The 22377-nt window shown below is 33.6% G+C and overlaps 3 protein-coding genes across 3 annotated transcripts; 2 read left to right on the top strand and 1 right to left on the bottom strand.

Moving 5' to 3' along the window:
* The first annotated feature begins 527 nt into the window (after positions 1–527).
* On the top strand, positions 528–5138 carry LOC100794137 (probable glycerol-3-phosphate acyltransferase 8). Its single transcript, XM_003528801.5, has 4 exons — positions 528–923; positions 988–1300; positions 3895–4248; positions 4381–5138. Exons 1-4 carry the CDS (start codon positions 616–618, stop codon positions 4903–4905), a joined length of 1500 nt encoding a protein of 499 aa, XP_003528849.3. The 5' UTR covers positions 528–615; the 3' UTR covers positions 4906–5138.
* A 3105-nt stretch (positions 5139–8243) lies between these two features.
* Positions 8244–14511, top strand: LOC100793618 (ascorbate transporter, chloroplastic). Its single transcript, XM_003528800.5, has 11 exons — positions 8244–8576; positions 9116–9660; positions 10270–10377; positions 10625–10780; positions 11225–11440; positions 11834–12043; positions 12698–12835; positions 13105–13206; positions 13310–13375; positions 13910–13994; positions 14078–14511. Exons 1-11 carry the CDS (start codon positions 8522–8524, stop codon positions 14173–14175), a joined length of 1779 nt encoding a protein of 592 aa, XP_003528848.1. The 5' UTR covers positions 8244–8521; the 3' UTR covers positions 14176–14511.
* On the bottom strand, positions 14200–18109 carry LOC100779986 (cytochrome P450 86A8). Its single transcript, XM_006583225.4, has one exon. It carries the CDS (start codon positions 16777–16779, stop codon positions 15181–15183), a length of 1599 nt encoding a protein of 532 aa, XP_006583288.1. The 5' UTR covers positions 16780–18109; the 3' UTR covers positions 14200–15180.
* Positions 18110–22377: the final 4268 nt, after the last annotated feature.

Raw genomic sequence — 22377 nt, 5'->3', positions numbered from 1 at the left:
ATAATGTAACGTATTTTGTTCCCCGCACTCTTTCTTTTTTACCAATAAGCAAAATATCCCAATTCAACTCCCCGTTCTCAAATTTATTAGTAATGTTTTTGTTAAATAAATCACATAACAATAATGTAATCATGGATAAAGATGGTTACTGTTTAGACAACACATTTTATATGTATTTTTTTATGAATCTTATTTACAGTATTCTTAATATATTGATTAAGAAATTTTTTAAAAAATATTTAATATAAAAATTATATGAGAACATAGAAAATAATTATACATCCCAATAAAATCTTTTTATTGTATTTCCTTAATATCTTTGACATTGGTTAACATTGTTTTTTTTATTAGATAAATTTTTGTTATAAATTTCATCTGTCTTTTCGGTTTTCCTTGATTCTTGATCTACACAATGTAAGTCACAATCAACGCATGACAAAAGTCAAAACTGCAATTAAACGCCATAACCATAAACCCCAAGGTCAAATCCGTAATTCTACAATACAGAAGCAACATTTAAAACCCAACGTTTCCCCACTCTCTCTTCTCGCGCTCTCTGCAACTGCAACTACAACAACATTCATTCATTCACAGCTGTCACGCCGTGAACGGAAAATGGCAACGGCGAGACGCAGTTTCCCGCCTATCACCGAATGCAACGGAACGACGCCGTGCGAGTCTGTGGCCGCCGACCTCGACGGTACGCTCCTCATCTCCCGTAGCTCGTTCCCGTACTTCATGCTCGTCGCCGTCGAAGCCGGCAGCCTCCTCCGCGGCCTCATCCTCCTCCTCTCCCTTCCGTTCGTCATCATCGCCTACCTCTTCATCTCCGAATCTCTCGGCATCCAGATCCTCATCTTCATCTCCTTCTCCGGCCTCAAGATCCGCGACATCGAACTCGTCTCACGCGCCGTCCTCCCTAGGTAACTCACTCACTCGATTTCTTTCTCTACTTCGTTTCTGTGTTCTGATCGCGCGTGAGTGCAGGTTTTATGCTGCGGATGTGAGGAAGGAGAGCTTCGAGGTGTTCGACCGGTGCAAGAGGAAGGTCGTGGTGACGGCGAATCCGACGCTGATGGTGGAGCCGTTCGTGAAGGACTTTCTCGGCGGAGACAAGGTTCTAGGCACGGAGATCGAGGTGAATCCGAAGACGAAGAAGGCCACCGGTTTCGTGAAGAAGCCTGGCGTGCTCGTCGGAAAGTGGAAGCGTCTCGCGGTTTTGAAAGAGTTCGGCGATGAATCGCCGGATGTTGGACTCGGAGACCGCAAAACAGACCATGACTTCATGTCTATTTGCAAGGTTTGCCTTCTACTGATTATGATTACTATCATTACTAGTATTAGATTTCTCTTTGCCTTAAAAATTTTGATTCCTTGTTAATCGTGTGTTAATTACTGTGCTGATATTATGATTAATAGGTGAAGAATTTGTTTCTGGTAAAAATATGTGTTAGTAGGAAAAGGTTTGGATAGTTTGGATGAAGTTATAGAATTAAATTGTACCGTACGTTACACCAATGATTAATCGTGAAAAATATTAAATAAAAGTCGAAGTGTCATGCAAATTGATAATATTGAGTATTTTTTTATTAATTCTGTTTATATTTTATAGAGTGTTAAATAGAATCACGTATTTAATTATTAAAAATATACAAATTATTTAATATTTTAAAGATTAATAAAATAGTATAATAAAGCATAAAAACATTCATTTTAGTATCTGCAGCGGTACATTATTTTATTAAAAAATATATTTTGTATACTTTTAACATATATATTAAGTATATATAATTATTTCTTTATAAAATATTTTTAAAAACTAAGAGTATGATATTATATGAAAATATGATATTCTTCTACTTTTAAAACTTTTTTTAATGAAAATTGTTAATGTTTAGGCGGCCAGCCTTGTTGAATTGAGTAGCTTTACGGAACAGCTGCAATGTCCATTATATATACTGTTTTTTTACTTTTATTGAATAAAAGATTAATCTCTGATTGGATAAGAGATGAAATATATATGGAAGAAAGAAATAGGGAAGATTAAAATAGAGGAAAGATAAAGTGAACAAATTTGTTGCTTGGTTAATTAAGTAATATATAAGAACTAAAAATAGGAGATAAAGGAAATGGAAAAAAAAACTAAAAATAGAACAAATTTGTTCTTTAATGAGTTTCTTTTTTCTCTTTATATGTTGAATGGGTAGAAAAGAATAGAAGAAAAAACCAGTAAATTTGTAGTATTAAAGAACTTTTTAAGATAATAGTAATAGTAAGTAGATGGAGATTGATTGATCGATCAATGAATGAAGAATGATGTGTTGTAGGGTCATTACTTGGAAAGCAATTATTTGTTTTATTTTATATGTTACGCGAATTGTGCATTAATTACGTGACTGTTGTGTAATGGATGGCATAGTTGCACAAGTTAATTACGACATGTGATCATGCATGCATTTACTTGTGACATTTTCTTCCAATTTTTGCCCATTAGATTGTTTAAGAAGATTAATCAGAGTCCTTCATCTTTATCCCTTTATGAACTTATGTGCATAATCTATGGAATATTATACTAGATAAACTATGGAGCTGGTGAACCGTATAGGCGGTTTCACCGTCCTTTGTGATGTGAGGTGACAAAGACATAATCCGGTAATCAATGGCGTGTTCATGGGGCGTGAAGGCATGCATTAAATTTCTACGGTGGTTGAGTGTAAATGCATGAATGACATATTTTTTTTTACTTTTTATATATATTTTTAATTTATTTCCTGAGAAGGACCCACCGTATTAACCATCCTCAACCAACTTCCAGCATATGCTTTTTGTGGTCCATTCCATTGACTCCATTCACACTACAAAGCATGGTTTAAAGCAGTCATGATCTATTCATACTACTGTTCCCACTCCATTCACGCTTCTTAAGTATACCGTAGCTGCTACCTAAATTTTGTTCTCAATTAATGCACTCACTCACCGCCCACCGGCCCACGAGCAAATGCTTCCTTACCGTACATGTACATGAATGATGAAACTGACCCTAGAAGGTTAAAATTCTCTCTTCCTACCAACAAGAAAGTTACCATTTCTCCCACAAATTAAGTAATGGTAGATGAGGTTGAGTAACCGAATAAGGTGAAAGTCAACCCACTATTACACTTTTGTCAATCAAACCTTGATTCGCCTATTAGCTATTGATACAAATCTTGAGCCACACTCGTACAGTTCATCACATGACTTACAGCATCATAGCATCGTAACTTTTGGTTCATATTCAACACAACTAGTGTAGGTGCTAATCAAATTAATTATAAAACTAGAGTGCTCGTCTTAATCACATTCTGTATTAGAACAGCTTGTGTAATTATTCATATATTGCTTTTATGACATTACTTATTATGTTATATTAATAATAATTAATATACCAATAATTATGGATACAAGGGATATTGATTTGTATTAATTCTTGATTTACCTTTGAATAGGAAATAAATTGTGTTAGAGAGAAAAATATTTAAATTATGTGTGAAGATTAATAACTACTTCTCATGGTGGTTAGAAAAAAATGTCCTTATCCCATATCTCTCTTTTTTTTCTCTTATTTCTCTATTTCTCTCTTTATATAAAAAATTACACAAATGCTTGTATTTGAGAAATGAGAAAGATGTAAGAGAATAGGGATCATAGGTTATAGCCACGCCATTAAAGAATATGTGGGGAATTAATTTCATATACAGTGGGTAGTTATTTTACTTTTAATCACGTGCAAATTAGTAAGTATAGACACCATCATTATTACTAGTATAGATGCAATTTCTCTTAAAAGAACATACCCATATACACTTGAATGTTGATCCTGTTCAATCTCAAACAATATGATGATGAATAACACAGGAGGGTTACATGGTGCCTCCGAGCAAATCAGCAAAGCCAGTCCCACAGGAGCGTCTGAAGAGCAGACTGATCTTCCACGACGGCCGTTTCGTGCAGAGGCCAGACCCACTGAACGCTCTCATCACCTTCACGTGGCTCCCCTTCGGCTTCATCCTCTCCATCATAAGGGTCTACTTCAACCTTCCTCTCCCAGAACGCATTGTCCGCTACACCTACGAGATGCTCGGCATCAACCTCGTCATCCGCGGCCACCGCCCTCCTCCGCCTTCCCCCGGCACCCCCGGCAACCTCTACGTCTGCAACCACCGCACCGCTCTCGACCCCATCGTCATCGCCATTGCCCTCGGCCGCAAGGTTATAATTAGTACTTGTAGAATAGTATGTATGTGTTTTGAAAGATGCTCTTTCACACACACACATATATTTTTATGTTCTCTTTTATCTGTTTGGTGTTTAATGATAAATTTCTTCTGTCTATAAAAAAAGGTCTCCTGCGTCACCTACAGCGTCAGCAAGCTCTCCCGCTTCCTTTCCCCCATCCCTGCCGTCGCCCTCAGCCGCGACCGCGCCGCCGACGCCGCCCGAATCAAGGAGCTCCTCCAGAGGGGCGACCTCGTCGTCTGCCCGGAGGGCACAACGTGCCGTGAACCCTTTTTACTTCGCTTCAGTGCACTCTTCGCTGAGCTAAGTGATAGGATCGTGCCTGTTGCTGTGAACTGCAAGCAGAACATGTTCTTTGGAACCACCGTTCGTGGCGTCAAGTTCTGGGACCCTTACTTCTTCTTCATGAACCCTAGGCCTGTGTACGAGGTTACCTTCCTTGATCCTTTGCCGGAGGAGATGTCGGTTAAGGCTGGGGGGAAGTCGTCCATTGAGGTGGCCAACCACGTGCAGAAGGTGCTGGGGGATGTGTTAGGGTTTGAGTGCACCGGGTTGACTAGGAAGGATAAGTATATGTTGTTGGGTGGGAATGATGGGAAGGTGGAATCTCTTTATGGTGCCAAGAAGTGAGATGGTGAATCAGGGGTTGCTTTGGTTTGATTGCATGTTTTGGGAGTTGATTGATATAAGAAGAAGAAAAAAGTAAAAACTAATTTCATTTTTTCAAGTATGGTTGATGGGTTAAGATAAATCAAAAGGTTAGCTAGTAAGCAAATAGCAATTGGTATTATTTTTTGTGCACCCTTTTTGAGATGGGGTTTTGTTATGGACTATAACTAAGTGCTGGTTTCACATTAGAAAAATTAATTCTTGATCTATAATTTATTTTTAATTTCAAGTTGAAAAAAAATTGAAATTGATTTTAAATTTAAAATTAATTATAAATTAAAACAACTTTGATTATTTTATTTTTGGTTAAATTAATTTTAAAGTGATATAATTTATATTTAAATGTTTATGCTATAAAATTAAATTTAGAATAAACTCGAGGACAAAATTTTAAATCTAACAATTAATTGAAATTGCAAAAGTTATTCACTGTTTGAAATTTTTATATACGTCCTATCATGACATATTTTTTAACCGTATGCAACTTAGCAAATATTCTCTCTATCAAGGCAGCCCACCAAACAGGCCTACACATCATCACTCAAGTTTAGGTTAAGCAATCACCTCTTGTATGAGCTATTGTGCCTTATATGCAACGATGACTAAATTAACGTGGGTTGGAGTTAGTAATTAAGAAACTTTCACTTTTTTTATGGGTGTTAATTTATTTAAGTGTTAATTTGAATCTTTCAAACATCACTTCTGTTGTTTGGTGAATTAGTCGGCAAAACTATTCAAAGAATTCCCTGATGCCTAGATGTTATAGGTTGAGTAATTTAATAGTATTTTGCTGAACCAACATTTAAAATGGATAGTTAATTAAAAATTGATGATTGTTTATGAAAACAATTTAAAATGTCATTCATTTGCTGAAATAAATCAACAATTCATATATTTAAGAAAATAATTAATATGGAAAACATTTTTTACATAACTCAATTTAAAATGGAAATAATTATAATGAAATAATATATAAATTAAATTGAAAAAAATTATGCACCGATAATATATTAGTATAAAATAATTTTACCTATTGTCATCCAATTTATCAATTATCATATATAATAAATTTGTTAATTTTTATAATTATATGTAAAATTATTTTATATCGATAATAAATAATCATTAAACTCAATTAAATATTAAATGTTCATTTATTTGAAAAAATATTTTAAATTATTGATTGACATGTTCAAATATTATTGGTATTAAAAGAATGGTGAGTTTTCATAATGAGAATTTTAACAGAAATGAGAATTTTCATAATCATCCTTCCCCCACCTCTCAATCAATTAATCTGCTCTAGTATAGATTCCACCAAATGCAGGATCGCTGAAATTGAACATTGACGCAGCAGTATTTGGCAATGAACACTGTTTTGGATACATAGGCCTATGTATCAGAAATGAACATGGGAGTTTCATAAAGGCAAAGACTCTTTGGCAACCAGGTGGTGTACCTGATCTCATGGGGTCTACTTCAAGGCTACTTTGGATCCAACAGCTTCACTATCATAATATGGTGATCGATTGAAAACAGATTGCAGGCCAATAGTAGATGAACTATCGAGCTGGCCTGCAGTTTATCCTTTCTAATTAATAAGAGCATAGCTATTTTACAACCTATCAGAAACTCATTGGTGAGTTTTGTAAGATAACATTGTTGTTCACAAGTTTGCTAAAGCATCATTGTTCTTTGCTAGCATTCATGTCTTTTATCATATTTTAAGTTGTATTCATTATGCTATGTTGAATGATATGAAATATTTTTTTCCCTCTGGAAAAAAAAAAAAGAAAAGAATGGTGGGTTAAAAAAAGTGAAAGAAAATAATTAATGTATCGTACTTGTAAAATTAATTACTTCCTCTTTCTTATTATATTTTTCATGTAATTAAAAAAAATTATTCTAAAATAATTATCATTTTAAGTTTTTAATGCAATATTAATTACTTTTTTCATTTATATCCCTTATATATTAATGATTAACTATAAAATCTAAAAATAAATTAATGACGATGTAATTAAGATTAATTTTATAAAATTATCATTCTTTTTTCTTTATTTATTATTATTTTTTGTTTTATGTAAAATAATCTAAGAGTATGATAATTATTTTAGAACAAAGGAAATATCATCTTTAAAATTGGTTTGATTTGTTAAAAATTATGATATTTGATAGAACAAAAAGAATAAAATAAGACAAAAACACAAGTTATAAAATATTTTTTCATCTTATACATTGTTTGATGAGTAATGAATAACACAAATAAAATAATATAAAATTTATTAAAATACTTAATATTAATTATCTTTGATATTAAATTTAATGAATTTGTCGTGTTTCCTTTTCAAAATAATTATGTTGTTTAATTATTATTATTTTTATTATTAAATAAATATAAACATAAATATGTGTGTTTTTAATACTTTATACTTGAGACAAAAAATTGTTCCATATAATTTTGTGAGTAACAAAAAGTTAGAAATTTCTTCTATCCTCGTATGTTTGATTATTGTTCCTTAATGTTTTTTTAAAAAAAATACTTATTTCGTTAAATATTATAATTTTTAAGGAATCAAACTTACTTAATGATTGAAAAACTAATTTATAATCTTTAACAATTATATGAATTGTTGTTAATTGAAATAATTATAACATATTAAAACCATCATACTTGTAAAACTAATTATAATCCTTAATAATTTTATGAATTGTTTGTTAATCTTCCAAACTATAAAATGAAAGGAAATAACCTGAAAAAAATGTATGATAAAATCTTAAAGTTTGGTGTATTTTTTTTGGTGGTAAATGACAACCTATTCTAATACACTGTCACTAAAAAGATTTTTACACTACCAATTAAACATAAATCATCCTAAATGTATGTTAAAAATAACATTACAAAATTAACAATTTTAATTAAATAAAAGTTTATAAAATTTTCTCGCTATAATATATTTTAATTAAATTATTGTCAAATATATAAAACTCCAAAATCAAAATTGATATAACAAAGTTAAAATTAAAATAACAAAAATGTTAGACAAAATCTCTCCCTTTCTCTCCAAAAGGGAAATGACAAATGACTTTTGACATTGTTCAACAGCTCTGTGTCAGGAGCCAGAATATTCCAGGCATGACTATGAAAAATACCATTATTTTCTCAAGATAATAATCATTAGTATTTGAATATCTGCACTTCTTCGTTATGAAGACAAAAAAAGAAAAAAAAGAAAGTGAAAACACTTTCTCCAACAGTACAACATATCCACGTCGGAAGGAAGCAATTTCCACTAAATAGTATTTTCTGGACACCGGATGACGTGCCACGTGTCACTCTCTCAACCACCTTTGTCTTGGTCACAACGTCATCACTGGGATTTTATTATTATTGGAATAAAAAAAGCTTGAAAAAATAGGTGACAGTTGCAAATAGGAACGGAGAGAGGTTCTGCGCCGTTGCTTATCCTCTGAGCTGAGAGCAGAAGAGAACAAGAAACGTCGTCGTTCTGCACTTTGAACTTTGAAGTTCTAACACCTTCTTATCTTATCTTTCTCTCTACCTACAGCTTCACCAATGACTATGACTGGTTTAATTTCAAACCGCAACTTCGCTTCCTTCTTTGCCTCAGGTTCACGCTCACTTATTCCTTCTTTTTCATTTTCGCTAGCTGCACGGATTTTCTGACTTGCTTGTTTCCGGATACGGTTGGATTTGTTGCTAGTTCGTAATTCAGTCTGAAGGAATGTATTTTAGTGGAAATTACATGCATTTAGTATAAAGGGATTTAGCTCAGAGGCTTAGGTAATAATTTTCATTTTTCATGGATTGAGATACTAGTTTTGGTATATATATTTACTTATGAACAATAATAAATGTAAATTTTGGTAATATATACTTATGTTTTTATGAATTTAATTTAAATGCACGGATACTGGAAATGGTTTTATACTGTCATTTAATCACGTATCATTGTAATATCAGAGTAGGATGATTTTTAGTTGGTTGACCGTGTATGACAATTAAACTCTTTATTTAGTTAAGTTGGATGTTTGTTTGGTTTTCTTGAAAGCCTCTGAGCTTGGATTATGTTGATGATGACTGTTGCAAAGTATGAGGCCTCACCAAAAAAACATGAAGAAATTTTAGCCAATTGTTTGTTATTTGCAGGAAATGTATATAGATCGGGAAAGGATATATCCGTTCAAAGAGGGGGAATTTCTATTTCTGGTGTATCTGTTGCTAAGGATCCCTTTCCAAGATGGCAGCATAAGATGTATTTGCCATTGGAAGAGAGAGTTTCAAAACAAATGCAAACATCCAACAACAAAGGGGAGCATCGTTCTCTTGTATCCCAGCAGTCCAGTCAGTGCAACTTTAAACTAAAGGCTAGTGGAAGAAGTCGTTGTTCCTTCCTTTGCTCAGCTCCTTATGGCACCAACAATGTTGGACATGGGGAAGTATATCGACTTGGTTTGAGCAAAAGAAAGCATGCACAAACTGAAGTTGGTAAAACAAATAAGTTCCGCGTTTGTTACAAGTCTGAGGAGTATGACATTTCAGAAACAAAGATGGATCCACTGCAATCAACTGAAGGGACTGGAGAAGCCATTCTTTTGGAAGGACGAGCATCACCTTGGTGGCAGCAGTTTCCTAAGCGCTGGGTTATTGTACTGCTGTGTTTTACAGCATTTCTTCTGTGTAACATGGATCGTGTGAGTCACTTTTTGTGGTATTTATGCTATCAATTATGATTTACATGTTCATGTTTTCCATGTCTCATATTCCTTCCGTTATATTCAATTGATTGTCAATTTGTCATTGCAGGGTTTTGTTAGAATAAATAAAAATACCTTAAATTATCCTCTAGGATTAGTTTTCCTATTTTCTCCTTATTTCTTAGGATTGGTTACCATATTTCCTTATCTTATCATGATTTGTTTCCTTTATCAGTTAGGATTATAACTAATATAAGTAAGGGTTAGTGCTCTAACACTTGAAATAGAAAATAAGGTGTTCCCATTCATCACTAGTCCTAGTACCTTAGTTTGTTTCTTTATACTATCAACAAACTAAAAATAGAAAAGATCAAATGTTTGTAGATAGAGTTTCTGTTTTCAAAACTCCACCTTTGTTTTGCAGGAGTTATATATTTATTTAATTTGATAAAGTATTTTGTGGAAGTTATTATTAAGCTTCATCCTCCAATGATATCAAAGGCTTACTGTAAATTTGATTGTTTCTAAATTTCCATATTAACCTAATGTCCTAATGTTACTGATGTTCCTGACTGATATACTTTACGTTTCCATTATATTTTTCAGGTAAATATGAGCATAGCAATACTTCCAATGTCACAAGAATTCAACTGGAACAGTGCAACAGTTGGCCTAATTCAATCATCTTTTTTCTGGGGTTATCTACTTACTCAGGTGTTTCTGATATATGCAAAACATGTTAGCTTAACAAGAAATTGGTTTCATTATTAGTCTTCAAGTAAGCATTTAAGAACCACTGCTGGTTGAACATGCCATAACATATAATGTTCTTAAATAGTATATGCTAGCAATCTCAGCATGTTCTGATCTTCAAACTGTCTCTTCATTTCTCCAGCTTGCATAAAAGGTTCTAATGACATTACTTTCATATTGACTGCATGCTTTTTTTTTTTTGGTTTAGATCATTGGTGGCATATGGGCAGACAAACTTGGTGGGAAGCTAGTACTAGGTTTTGGAGTTGTCTGGTGGTCAATTGCAACAGTTTTAACACCTATTGCTGCAAAACTTGGGTTGCCATGTCTTCTTATTATGCGTGCCTTCATGGGAATTGGGGAGGTTGGTCCATTCTATAAGTATACTATTATTTCTTCATCTATTTGGAGTCTTTATCATATGCTCACTTGTACATAATTTTTTTTTTGTTGCACAAAATAAATTGCCAGTTTTTACTAGGAATTTCAAGTAATCAAGTATTAAAAAATGCTTCTATTCTCCTAGCCATTAAGCAAGAAGAAAAACTTGGAAAACTAATCTGAGGGCATAGTTCCATGACTCCTGACTCCCACCCGCCACCCCAAGCATACTCCGAAAGTGATATAGAAAGATACATAGTTGAGATAACATAGATAAACAATATAACATATAATTTCCCCCTCATTATGTTTGCTTTGATCAGATGAAATATATTTTCTTATTGGAGTGGTCAAGTCTATGCCTAGAATAGAAATGATTTTTCCTTCTACAATTTGCCAACAAATTATGCTGATTCTTTGTTTTCAGGGTGTTGCGATGCCTGCAATGAATAATATACTTTCCAAATGGATTCCAGTGTCAGAGAGAAGCAGATCACTAGCGCTAGTGTATAGTGGCATGTACCTTGGTTCTGTCACTGGCTTGGCATTCTCGCCTATCCTAATCCAGAAATTTGGGTGGCCATCGGTGTTTTATTCATTTGGATCCCTTGGAAGTATCTGGTTTGTTTTATGGTTGAGTAAAGTAAGTCATCTTTTGCATAATTTCGTTGAAATCTACTTTATATATCTGTTTCTGGTTGTAAGAATGTTTTGAGAGGTACTAGGCCTTTCTATTTTCCAACCAATGGAGTATATTTTCATGTTTTGTGCTGATTTTTTAAGGGACTGCTTCATGAAGTGTTGCATAACATATGAATTCATTGTTATGTTTCTGTAAGTAATAATGAATTAATGTTGCATTGACTGGATATATGAGTAAATCAGTTTTCGTGCACAATATCTTGGGAATTTTATTTTGTAGCAACACCTTAGCTTTGACCACCATATTTATAAATTATAAATGTGAAGGGAACTTTCTAGTTCCTTCTGAGCAACTTGATTCTCATATATATTCCCTTCTGTTGGGTCCTTCCAGGCATACAGCTCACCAAAAGAAGACCCGGATCTTGGGGCAGAAGAGAAGAAGCTCATACTTGGAGGCAATGTATCAAAAGAACCTGTATCAGTTATTCCTTGGAAATTAATTTTATCAAAAGCACCTGTTTGGGCTTTAATAATCTCTCACTTCTGCCATAATTGGGGGACATTTATTCTATTAACCTGGATGCCTACCTACTACAATCAGGTGCTTGCTGTTTATAAGTCTTCTTTTTTTTTTTTGCAGAATTCATAAATGATTTCTAACCTTTTAGAATATACATGTCCTTGACAATGTATCTATAATATGTCAAATCTTTGTGAGCAAGAGTGGAACCACAATGCTGATATCCATAATTTATAAATTGTAGTTTATTTTTATCTGGTAGATCAATTACATCATATAATTTTTTCACCTATGGAGGTTGGTGGGGGATACCCATCAAACTGTCCACATAATGCTGGTCTGGTTTGCATGAAACTTGTAGGATTTGTACGATACATTGCCCCCATTGTTTTATATCAAGTTGTTCTTTAATTGACTGCTTAATTGTGTCTAAAGATAAAAATGTTTGTTATTTGGAACTTCTTGATGTTAAAGTATGTCTTACTGCTTACTTTCAACTCAGTTAAACTCAAGTCCTGTGAAGACACCTATTTATATTTCTTGGTAATTACTCTAAAGACACGTGAATTAAATTTTGCTTCACTCTAACTGCTGATATTATCATATTACATCTAAAATGTGATTGTCTTGATCTATAGCTTGAATGATCAGGTGATCATAGAGAAACTGACAGAGAAAAGTTTGCATGAAATATTTTGTCCATTTAATGAATTAACTAACAGGTCATTTTCTCAGGTTCTGAAGTTCAATCTCACTGAATCTGGGCTATTTTGTGTCCTGCCATGGTTAACCATGGCTATTTTTGCAAATATAGGAGGCTGGATTGCTGATACACTTGTGAGCAAAGGCCTTTCCATAACCTCTGTTCGAAAGGTAAGATAGTTACTGGCCCTTAATGAAGATAATCTTGATTAATAAAATAAATTGCTGTTAATGAATTTTTTAAATCAAATAATAGTACAGGGACATTTATTTCAGTCCTTAGTAGAAACAATTTTGTTGTGAATTTTTTCAAGTAATTGTCCAAGATAAATAATATTCTGGTTAAACCATCAAGTAAAGGCTATTGAGATCTGGACTGATTCATTTTCCCTTTTCACCCATTAAAATGATTTTGCTTTAAAAATTTCCTATTTTGACAGATTATGCAATCGATCGGGTTTCTGGGTCCTGCATTTTTTCTTACACAGCTAAGCCATGTGAAAACACCTGCCATGGCAGTACTTTGTATGGCTTGCAGTCAGGTTAGAGCTAGATTAATATATATCTTCGAAAACATGATTTGGCAAGTTTTAAATGTATATAAAGTTACCTAATATAAACCATAATCTGTTATTTCCTTTACAGGGATCTGATGCATTCTCACAATCTGGTCTATATTCCAATCACCAAGACATTGGACCACGCTATGCTGTGAGTTACTGCTATTTTAATTTTCACGAACCAAGAATCCAAGATATTAACTGTCAAATATAGTTTAAGAGTGTTTTCTCTTTTCATAATTCATAACATTTTTTTTAACTAGCAATGAACTGGTTGATAATTGTAAATACCAAGGACTGTTAACAGTCTTCTTTGCTCGAGTTGTATTTGGTGACACCTATTGCAAAGTGAACCTCAAGTTTTTGGATCCTAATTAGCAGAATTGAAGCCAAAATTGTTCTACTTTAAAATTTCCCGGAAAAAAGTGTCATTGAGTCAACCACTTCAACAATCTATGGCACTTCTAATTTGTTTCATGATTAATGAAGTCATTCACAAGTACCGTTAACTTGTTGATTGTCAATATGTTATGCAAGTACCATGACGATTTAATTATTTATTCATTCAAGATGTCTCTACATGCATTGAAATCCTGAGACATATTTTCCATTACAAGTTTCTGGTCGTTTTTTTTTTTTTCATTTAATATGTTTCTACAAGAATGTTAACTATTTTAAATTTCAGGGAGTATTGCTGGGACTATCAAATACTGCAGGAGTGCTTGCTGGTGTCTTTGGTACAGCTGCAACTGGATACATACTCCAACGAGGTAAGAATGCTGCACTTGCATTCAGATGTCTATACCTTTTTCTTAATGGTAATTCACTTATAAGCGATGTACTTACTGTGCAGGTTCTTGGGATGATGTTTTTAAGGTTGCTGTTGCACTGTACATAATAGGCACATTGGTCTGGAATATCTTTTCAACCGGAGAGAAAATTCTTGACTGAAGAATGTAATGCTGTCAATGAAGGTGTATGCTATATAAGCCATACAAGTTTAAAAGGAAAAAAAAAGAAAGATGGAACAAAATCAATGACCAAATTTGTCAAGCGCTTGGAAGCGTAAAAGCAGCCTGCAGAAATCGAAGAGAGCAACCATCAAAGTTTTTGATCAAATAGCTGAAAGCCTTTACATTTTATCTAGAAATCTTGGATTAACTAGGCACCTTTTGCAAATGTCTTGTCCCATGATCTAAATGGTTTCTGTATAGATGGTGGATAATGTCCACTTATATAACTCAAGCATACTTATGCTTAAAGTTAAAATACATGTTATATGGCCAACTCTGCTTCTTCATCATACATGGCTGAGAAAATTGGTCGCACAGTTTTCTGATTCAATGTCCCCTAACAAAAGACATCAGTATATCTACTTTTACTACTGGTTCAATCTGTGCATTTCAATTTCATTGTCATAGGCAAGGATCCTGGAAACAGAATCTAAAATCACAGATGAATATTCACCAAAAAATGCAGATGAACTGTAAAGCTAAATTTTGCAGTTTTTGAGTATACCACTACCACTTAAGCACCATCCATTATATATGACAAAAGAGTCAAATCCGATCATTATACTTTCATAAAACGTAAGGCATTCTTTTATGAACATCAACATTCAACATTGTGAAATGTGAGTTTAGCTCTCACCACCAGTAAAATTAAATAGAAACATCAAAACCGACAAGAAATAAAGAATACAATGAATATTTGCAAGGATTCTACAAGGAACGATGGATTGAGAAAGCAATCATCCATCCCACGACCCTGGAAAAAGAATCCATCCACAATTTATCATAAGAATTATAAATACTCTGAATATACCCTTTTCTTAAAAGGAAATTATGTTCTCTTGTTCTATAAGCTAAAGCCCCAGGGTCTGAATTTTTCTCATTTGAACTTGTCTCCACATTCAAAAACCTCCAACACCCTCTGCTTCATCTATTGAACACCACACTAACTTTCGTTACTTCTCAAATCAACATCTTCCTCCCTTTCCTTTTTAATACTTGTGATAACCCCTCTCAAATCCCTCTCATGCACATTGACCTTGAGCCCATTTTTCATGAACAGAGTGAGTGACATCTTTTGCTCTACCTGGTGGCCGGGCACCAGCACAAGGCGGTGCCGGAGCAGCACCGCAGCAGCAATTGACTTCATCTGCAGGTAAGCCAAATCCTTCCCCAAACATATCCTTGGACCAGCATTGAATGCCACAAACTTGAAAGAATCATGCATGATGAACTTTGTTCCATCCAATGACAACCACCTCTCAGGGCGAAACTCCATGCAATCCTCACCCCACGTGGACTTCAACCTCCCCGCCGAATATATCGAATATGTCACCGATGAACCCGCCGGCACGAATGTTCCGTCCGGCAGCACGTCGTCGGCCACCACATGCTTTGAATCCTCCGGCACTGAAGGGTACAACCTTAGTGTCTCCGACAATGCAGCCTTGAGATAAACCAAACGGTCAACTTCCTCAAAGTCCAATGGTTCATCCAACCACTTTGCCATATCATCACCACGTGTCTCCATTAGGATTGTACAAATTTCACGTAGAATTTTCTCTTCCACCTTAGGATTCTGAATCACCAACCAAAAAAACCAACTCAATGCCACCGATGAAGTGTCACGTCCAGCTAGGATAAAATTCAACGCCACATGTTGGAGAAACTTGTCCGTGTAGGATTCCTTTTTCTTCATAAACCTAGTCAACAAGTCATCATGAAGAGTACCATCTTTTTGTTGACTCAACAACTCCACCTTGCGTTTCTCAATAACATTTGACAAATGGTCCTCCACATGGACAAGGCTTCGGCTCAAGCTCACTTCCAGTCCAAGCCGAAGCCATTTCTTAACCTTCCACAACACCTCAGGCAAAATGAACCGTTGTAACGTGGCTTCGGTGGCTCGGTCAAAAGCCGTGGCAAATCGGTTATCTGACAGACCCAACACACAAGTTTGTGGGTCTCGCCCAAAAGCGAGACCACAAATGTTATCAAAAGTGAGCCGAAGCATCAAATCTTGAAGATCAACCGGCTCTGCTTGATCTTTAGCTTTCTTAAGAATCAAGCAGAGCCGGTTGATAGCTCGGCTCACCCACCGAGCCATGGCTTGGCGCAGCGTTCGGGTAGTGAATTCCAGCGCAGCTGTCTTGCGCTGGAACAGCCACGTGTCACCGTCGGTGTTAAAGATCCCATCACCCAACAGATCATGAAAGACAGCATGCCACGTGGGCCCTTTAGGGTAATTGTCGAAGCGTGTCTTGAGTATGTGCTCTAAGTTCCTCGGGTCGCACGTGACAGTCACGAGACCCTGCTTCTTGGCGAGGAAGGGGATTGCACAGATGCATGTCTGGTACGTGCCGCCACACGCGCGTAGGTTGTCGCAGATCCAGTCATGCATGCGGTCACAGTTGTCAATGAGGCCCGGGAGACTGCCCAATAAGGCCCAGACACGTGGACCCTTCAGCGACCGTGAGATGAACGTGAACCATATCAAGTATGCTGTGATGGCCGTTAAAAACAACAGAGCCGTGCAAGTTTCCATAGTGCAAGTGCAACCACCCCAATAACCAAAGACTCAAAACTACAAGAAATGACGAAGAAACTTGAAGGAAAAATAGTTTTTTTAAGAAATGGGGTGGTTGGAAAAACAGGTACCTTTCAAGAATGGGTGTGAACAATGAGGAGCATTTTTGAATATGGGGTGATTGAAAGAGAGGAAAATGGAGAAGTGAAGGAAAGTGAAGAAGGTTGTGTTTGTTTATGTAAAGGTGAATGAGTGAGTGTAGTAGTAGTACAATGAGGGTAAGTGTGTAATGGTGAAGAGAGATTTATAGGTGAAGTTGTTTAGTGAAGATTTATTGTGGCCAGACTGGTTTCTTGACAATGCACCACCCTTTTCTCTCTCATCAGATGCACCAATATAAATGCTCTCTGAGAAGTTAGTTGAGGCCTTTAAAGGTGAAGACACCCACCTGTCCCTCTCTCTCTCACTCTTGAAGAAGAAACCACACACACACAACACTAGAGCTTCTTCTCCATGTTCTCACACATACTCTTTCTCTCTCTTAGAGGGATTGCAACAGGGTGTTCAAGTGAGGCAGGCAATCAATGAAGGGAAATAAATGAGGGTAGTTGAGGAACTTGGAGAGGAAAAGGGAAGAGAGCTAGCCAGAGAAAAAAAAAACACCATACACTGAAGCAAAAGTGTTTTTGGGTCACAACTCACACAAACGCGCTACCTTTTTCAGTAAATAGGGCTTCTTTTTTTTTTTACAAAACAAGGTGCTAGCTCATCTACTATATAGTAGTATCAGAAAATTATATATACACTAAGGAGGAAAAATGAGTGTTGCCAAATGGTTATGGTTTTGGTGAGTAACCTACCAACAATTTATAAACATTTATGTTGGGTGAACTGTCTTCTTATCTCTGCCTATCCATCCATTCCTACAAAATATAATTCAGTAAAAAAAAAATGTGAATGAATGGAAAGCTAGCAAAGCATGCAAAACAACAACAACAACTACAACATCATCGACAATTCTAGGATTCATCACAGTCGCAGAGTTGACCTACCCCTCCTCATTTATGGTGGAATTTGAATAATAATATTAATGTGACTGTACTGGTTTTGAAGCAAAATAGTCAAAGCTAAGCTACCTTCGGCAGAATATTGAATAACCCAAAAACCGCTTTGAGCAGTACTGCTTGCTGAAACTTGAAACTCACTCCAACGTGTTCGATCTTCATCAAGTGTAAACTGTAAAGTGGTGTTTTCTTTTTGGTTTATTTAATTTTCGAACTCTGAAATGGAACAAGCCTAAACAAATTTAGGTCTGCTAGTACGTAAAGAAAGATAGGTGATCGAAAAAGGCACGAGAAAGAAAAGTGGGTAGCCCAACTTAGATAATTTTTAGTTTTGTGTAGAGTAAGATTTGTAAGCTATGTTTGTTTATAATTATTAGTCTCATTTATTATTATTAATTAATTTGAGAAATCTTATTGGAGCATATATGCAAAATATTATTGATTGTGTACTCACGTCAGGTAAATTATTATAACTTTCTTAATCTGAGTATGAACTTTAGAATAATTGAAAATAAATTGATAGAACCAAATGGAAAAGGTGCTTGGGGTACGAACTGTAGATTTAGCTAGCAAAAGGCGTTTTGGGTACGAACTGCAGAATTAATCACAAACTTCACTCCATAAGTAACAACTTGAGCGATCGAGTTATGGAGAGTTGAAACTCTCATATAATTAAGGAAAAAATTTAAATGCAATTTTATAAGTACTTTTAGTACAGGTTTCCAATCAGAATTAAAGTTTCAGCACAATTATCCAGCATAATAAAAGTTTTCATTAAAAATCAATATAGCTCACCGAAATGAAACTCTTCTAATTCTAATTAAAACAACGCTAAAACCACAGCACTTATTGTCTAAACTTTGGCTTCAGGAATGCAAATGTTGAGTCCATGTTGTAGAGTATCTCCATATTTTGCTATTACATGGGTATTGTTGTCCTGATGTTTCGGTTTAACCAAATAAATGGCAATTTCCCAAACACGGAAAGAACGGTACAGAAATTGATGGATTGAATTGAATAAAAGGCAGTTTACATAAGTGCATCCCCATTCAAGTTTCTTAACCAAAGATCAAGGTTCAAGATGGGGGTTCAATTCTTGATTTGAAAATGAGTAACAATTTTTTTTTATTAGCAATGTTTGGTTATGTCAATTAGTAATCTTTGTTAGAGGAACTGAGGAGTCACAATTTGAAATATGATCTCCAAATAGACTGATTCGATGAAAATAAATTAGTTAAATATTATATAGAATTTCTGAATACCTCCTATCACTTCACAGAAAAATTGATGGACTGAGTAAAAGTGTAAGTTTTGAACTTTGAAGAGATAACCTTAGCTCACGAATGAAAAAAGTCAATAGAGTAATGGGAAAAATGATAGAGACATCTCTGCCACGAAATTAATACATTTAAAGCATTGACGGTGAACATGCTTCACAAGTCAACTAGTCAAGTCAAGAAATTAGGGAATCGATTACATTTGTCTTGCAACCAGAGCTTCATCGTCGAGTGCATTAACAATAATTTTTAATAAAAAATTACTTTTAATTTCTTAACGAAAACGAATGTCCGTGAGAGTGGTTAATATTTGCCTTTATGTAAAATGCTTTGTTAGAAAAATTATATTTACATCGGTGTTGTCCTATACCTCCTAAAGAGATTTGACTGAGAATGATGTCACAATGAGTTCAACTTGACCAGTAAAGGATAAAGAAAAAAGATAAATGAATACTAATGTTAAATAACAGGAAGATACAAAGAGAAAACTGAGAAATATAGATATGATAAATAATATAATATGATAGGAAAAAATATAAAAAAAAGAGTATTTGATAATTAGAGGTGTCTAATAAATATATCATTGCTTTGTGAAAATAGATTGAATTAGATTATATATACATCTTCTGAAGTTTGTTATTATTATATGTATTTTTTTCATTTTTTCCCCAACTCTGAGTCCCCTAAGCGAGCTTGGTGTAGCATTTTTATGCCGAAGAGGAAGTTGGTGTAACGAAAGCCTAAAAATTAAGAAATTTTTATAGGATTAAAAAATAGAGAAGTATTAGATATAATAAGAATAAACTTCAGAATATATCTATGTAATTTATTGTACATAATGTGTTTGATTAGTTTTGTGTGAAATATAATTAATTATTTTTTATGATGAAAGTAAAGTAATCAATAGTTATTACTACTTTTTTCTTGGTATCACAATGACTTAGAAAACTGATTCTTACAATTTATTCAAACTCACTAATAATTTAACTTTTCAACTCACATGATCTAACTAATATCCTTCCAATTAAATGGGTCAAAGGATGAGTAGGGTTTAATTGATCCACTATTTTTTATTAAAAAAAATTGTTTAATGTTTTTTGTGTATTGTTAATTTGGTTAAATATTATTTTGTTAGAGATGATGTTTTATGAGCTACAATGGATTTCATGTATTGTTGTTTTGCACTACATTTAACCTTATGACGATCATTTTTATTAAGTATTTGTGTTAAGACAATTTAATATTTGACTGTGACACTATGTTTATGTTTGCATGACTCAACCCTCTAGGGTTGGGTTGGGATTTTTAACTGAATCTCAAAATAGATTTAACCGAACCTTAAGTTGTATTTTTATTTTTGGTAGATTAAGGGTGAGTTAGATTGGACAGGTTAGCCTATTAATTTGAACATTTATAAGAGATATCATTTTAATGCATAGACAAAACCTAAAATCAGAAACATCTAATTGCCCTATCATCTATTTGTCACATGGAAAATAAAAAGGAGGGAGGGGGAGAATAGAAAGATGATTAATTATTTTTTTCTCAAACTGATTTAGATAACACTTTATAAAGAAATGAAAAGCGATTTAGATAGCCTTCCAAGACCAAGTTTTTAAAATTAGAATGACAAAAAAATAAACAATTTTTTTAGAAGAAGTACTGAAATTGGACTTAAAACTTTTGGAGATAAAAAACATTTTTATCCATTTCAGTTCCTCTTAAAAAAATTGTTTATTTTTTGTCATTGTAATTTGGTTGAAAAATATATGTGGAATAACTCATTCCACTTCGTATGAGTCACAATAAAGAGCAAAAATATAGTTACTGGTTAGAGTTTAATTTTCATGTAATATCAATGTAAAAAAAATCACATGAGTCGATCAATTAAAAACAATTTTGAATATAATTTTTAAAATAGTTATTATAAAAGTTAGCATTTTTATAACAAGTGGAAAAAAAGTTATAACACTATTAATATATTTAAATTAAATTGTATCGTTTAAAACTATATGTTGTGAGTAGGATCTAGCTCCTCTGAACTTTTTTATTTTATTAAGAGAGTTGAAGTGAACAATTTACTTTAGAGTATATAAGGTAAATAATATTTTGTTATCAATAAATATTAGTTATTAAAATTGTTAACAAGAGGAATTAAACCTACCATCTTTTACTTATTTTCTTCTTCTTTAATTTTTCAACTTATCTTATATTTACCTTATTTACCTATAAGGTAAATATATTAACAAGAAAAATTGATCATAAATATTACATGTACATGCATAACAAATTATGTATCTATATTAAAATATCACCATTTAATTTTCTTATCAATGTTAAAATTATACATTTTCCCATTATCCTCTTCATAGGAACTAAATTCAATGGTATTATATACGCAAAACTTAGATATGTAAGTTTCACTTTTTTTAAATGAGGTGTTATAGCTAAACCTTTTTAAAAACACATAAACACTATTTTTATATAATTAATATAATAAAGCTATGACTTAATTATTTTTCGGTCGCGTTATATATTTAATATAATAAAGTAATACATTGATTAGTATAATAATTTTCACTTTTCAAATCTATTATGTAAATTAATTAACTAATAAGTTTATTAAAAATATAGTTTAAGATTTATTTTATCAATTCACTGAAAATGAAAATGACATAGTATTTTAACTTCCAATACAAAAGTAATTTTTGTCAAAATTTCTATAAAATATCATTTAAATCATTATCCTTGTAAAAAAATAAAACCTAACTATATCAATAGAGATCAGCAGGCAAAAGTTTGTATGCGTGGGATTTTTATTTTTATTTTGCTAGAAAGTTTTGTTCTTTTCTTCATACCAAAGCATACGATTGGGTTCATATTGCAGCAGTTTTTCCATGAAAAAAATAATAGTCAAACCTATGGAGATATTTCTGACTCATACACTTCCAACAATTTGTAAATATCATCATGCATGCACTCATCCTTTCTTCCTCTTCTCTCTCTCTTTCTCTAATTGACAATATACCGTTTTCCTCTCTCGTTTATCCAGTCTATCTTCCTCTCCATTGCATCGACATTTTGGTGACACTATTTGTCGTAATTTCAGTGATTAATTGTCCCTAAAATATTCTAATAACCTAAATCCTCCAACAATGACGTCCTCTAAAGGTTTTGATGAAAGCATACATATATTAGGCTATGCTTGGTTAGAAGTTGATAAAATACTTTGTAAATCTTAATGTATCATTGTGAAAGTTAATTTAATTGATATC

The sequence above is a fragment of the Glycine max genome, chromosome 7 (assembly GCF_000004515.6).
Source record: "Glycine max cultivar Williams 82 chromosome 7, Glycine_max_v4.0, whole genome shotgun sequence".
NCBI lineage: Eukaryota > Viridiplantae > Streptophyta > Magnoliopsida > Fabales > Fabaceae > Glycine > Glycine max.
This window is presented reverse-complemented; position numbering and strand designations above follow the sequence as displayed.

Excerpts from the sequence above, each read along its gene's own strand:
- LOC100794137 (XM_003528801.5), top strand. The coding sequence starts at position 616 with ATGGCAACGGCGAGACGCAGTTTCCCGCCTATCACCGAATGCAACGGA. Across the intron at positions 924-987 it reads TCACGCGCCGTCCTCCCTAG|GTTTTATGCTGCGGATGTGA; the intron begins GTAACTCACTCA and ends GCGTGAGTGCAG. Across the intron at positions 4,249-4,380 it reads CCATTGCCCTCGGCCGCAAG|GTCTCCTGCGTCACCTACAG; the intron begins GTTATAATTAGT and ends CTATAAAAAAAG.
- LOC100793618 (XM_003528800.5), top strand. The coding sequence starts at position 8,522 with ATGACTATGACTGGTTTAATTTCAAACCGCAACTTCGCTTCCTTCTTT. Across the intron at positions 11,441-11,833 it reads TTGTTTTATGGTTGAGTAAA|GCATACAGCTCACCAAAAGA; the intron begins GTAAGTCATCTT and ends GGGTCCTTCCAG. Across the intron at positions 13,207-13,309 it reads TTTGTATGGCTTGCAGTCAG|GGATCTGATGCATTCTCACA; the intron begins GTTAGAGCTAGA and ends TTTCCTTTACAG.
- LOC100779986 (XM_006583225.4), bottom strand. The coding sequence starts at position 16,779 with ATGGAAACTTGCACGGCTCTGTTGTTTTTAACGGCCATCACAGCATAC.